General features: G+C 38.8%; 1 protein-coding gene across 1 annotated transcript in view; it reads right to left on the bottom strand.

The window, feature by feature from the left end:
* Window positions 1-1462, bottom strand: part of LOC107301172 (translation factor GUF1, mitochondrial-like) — a gene marked incomplete at its 5' end in the record, with an annotated part of 5292 nt that extends 3830 nt beyond the window's left edge. Inside the window, 2 exons of the mRNA XM_029287094.1 lie at window positions 705-806; window positions 1298-1462. Coding sequence (XP_029142927.1) covers window positions 705-806; window positions 1298-1462 — 267 coding nt within the window. The remainder of the gene's footprint in view (window positions 1-704; window positions 807-1297) is intronic.
* Window positions 1463-2181: the final 719 nt, after the last annotated feature.

Below are 2181 nucleotides of genomic sequence, written 5' to 3'. Positions count from 1 at the left end.
ATCTCTGGCGAAGTAGTTTGCTGTGGCTTTAAACTGTGTGTATTGTTTTTTGTTTCTGTGTGCTTGGAGTAAAAGGTCTTGGCAGGCAGCTACGGAGCTGCTGCCAAGTTTCTTATCTGTGAAGTGGTGTCTGGAGAAGTCTTTAACCCTCGGCTGGCTGTTTGGGTGTGTGGGTCGGAACGGGGACAGAACATTCTGGTCTCGATGAGGTAATTCTGCTTTCGCAACCCTGCTTTCTCAATCTCCCTGCGATATATTTGAATCTTAAAACTTCTCAATGCAGGGTTTGTTTTTTTAAAAAAAAAACATGCTAATATTTTCCATTTCAACTTGGGGAAGGCTAAATAAATGCAATTTTACCCAGGGAAAGATTTAAACTGTGAGACGGACAATGTCTTATGTGGCAAAACCGAGAATCTAAAAAAAAAAAAAAGGTAGTTGAAGACTTTAAACAAAACCAGGAAATCACCCTTAAAATAGACAATTTCTCCAATCCAGAGGACAGGATTCTGCCCCTTACTTACTTATTCATACTTCAGAGTTTGCTTGTTTAACAATTTAAACTTTCAACGGCAAGGATGTTGGTTCACACACACACACACCGTCCCCAGAATAAAATGCATGGAAAATTAATACGTGGTTTGGGTAGCTTATTCAAATGATATTATGATTTTTGAAAATGAATGTGTGTGCGATTGGCTTACCTAGGCACAATGGTTATCAGCTCTTCTACGGCTTTTCCGTTTAATAAAATATCCACTTTGACGAGATCCGCAGGCTGGTATCCTGCGTCTTCATAGTCAAAACTGAAACAACAGCGGTTAGTTCAACCAACATCATGTTTGAGTGTTCTAAAACGACTGAGCAATCTAGCATCGGATCTCCCAGCTTCAAAATTATACAAATCAAACATCTCATTTTCAAAAAAAGTTAATAGAATCTAGCATCGGATCTCCCAGCTTCAAAATTACACAAATCAAACATTTCATTTTCAAAAAAAGTTAATAGAATCTAGCATCGGATCTCCCAGCTTCAAAATTACACAAATCAAACATTTCATTTTCAAAAAAAGTTAATAGAATCTAGCATCGGATCTCCCAGCTTCAAAATTACACAATTCAAACATCTCATTTTCAAAAAAAGGTAATAGAATCTAGCATCGGATCTCCCAGCTTCAAAATTACACAATTCAAACATCTCATTTTCAAAAAAAGTTAATAGAATCTAGCATCGGATCTCCCAGATTCAAAATTATACAAGCACAGAATGTCTTACCGTGATAACCAAGTTAACTTACCTGGCATAACCAGACGATAAGGATTTCAACGCATCGAAGAAATCCACTACAATTTCATTCAGCGGGAAGAGATAAACCATCATGACTCTCTGTTCATCAATGTATATTAGGTCCTTCTGAACAGCTCTCCGAGTCTGCAAAATGACACAAAATGAGATGAACAAGCTAAGATAAGAAACTTTGGCCAAATGTTAGATGAATGTAATAATTAAAAAAATGAGCCGGGCAATTAATGTAGCAAACAATGCAGTCAGGTTGCAGGATTTCTTGTCTAGGGTGATTTTGCCAAGAAAGCTGGACTTTGTTTTTTTTCCCTTGAAGACGTTTCGCTTCTCATCCAAGAAGCTTCTTCAGTTCTGACTGGACTTTCTTCGTTTTTTCCTTGAAGATGTTTCGCTTCTCATCCAAGAAGCTTCTTCAGTTCCGACTGGACTTTCTTCGTTTTTTCCTTGAAGATGTTTCGCTTCTCATCCAAGAAGCTTCTTCAGTTCTGACTGGACTTTCTTCGTTTTTCCTTGAAGACGTTTCGCTTCTCATCCAAGAAGCTTCTTCAGTTCTGACTGGACTTTCTTCGTTTTTTCCTTGAAGACGTTTCGCTTCTCATCCAAGAAGCTTCTTCAGTTCTGACTGGACTTTCTTCGTTTTTTCCTTGAAGACGTTTCACTTCAGAACGTCGCAAAAGGGGATCACGTGACTCCAGAACGCCGCAACCGCCATAAATACGAGTCAGTTGCCAAGTGTCTGAATTTTGATCATGTGACCTTGGGGATGCAGTGGAAAAACAGTTTTCAGTCACCTCTTTTTCATTGGAATTTGGAACGGTCACTGAAGGAACTGTTGTAAGTTTGAGGACCACCTGCAGAATCAATCGTGGTTTATAGCAG

This window comes from Protobothrops mucrosquamatus, unplaced genomic scaffold, assembly GCF_001527695.2.
Source record: "Protobothrops mucrosquamatus isolate PMUCROS unplaced genomic scaffold, P.Mucros_1.0 scaffold10473, whole genome shotgun sequence".
In the NCBI taxonomy this organism is placed as follows: Eukaryota; Metazoa; Chordata; class Lepidosauria; order Squamata; family Viperidae; genus Protobothrops; species Protobothrops mucrosquamatus.
Note: the sequence above shows the minus strand (reverse complement) of the source record. Positions and strands in the feature narration are given on the sequence as shown.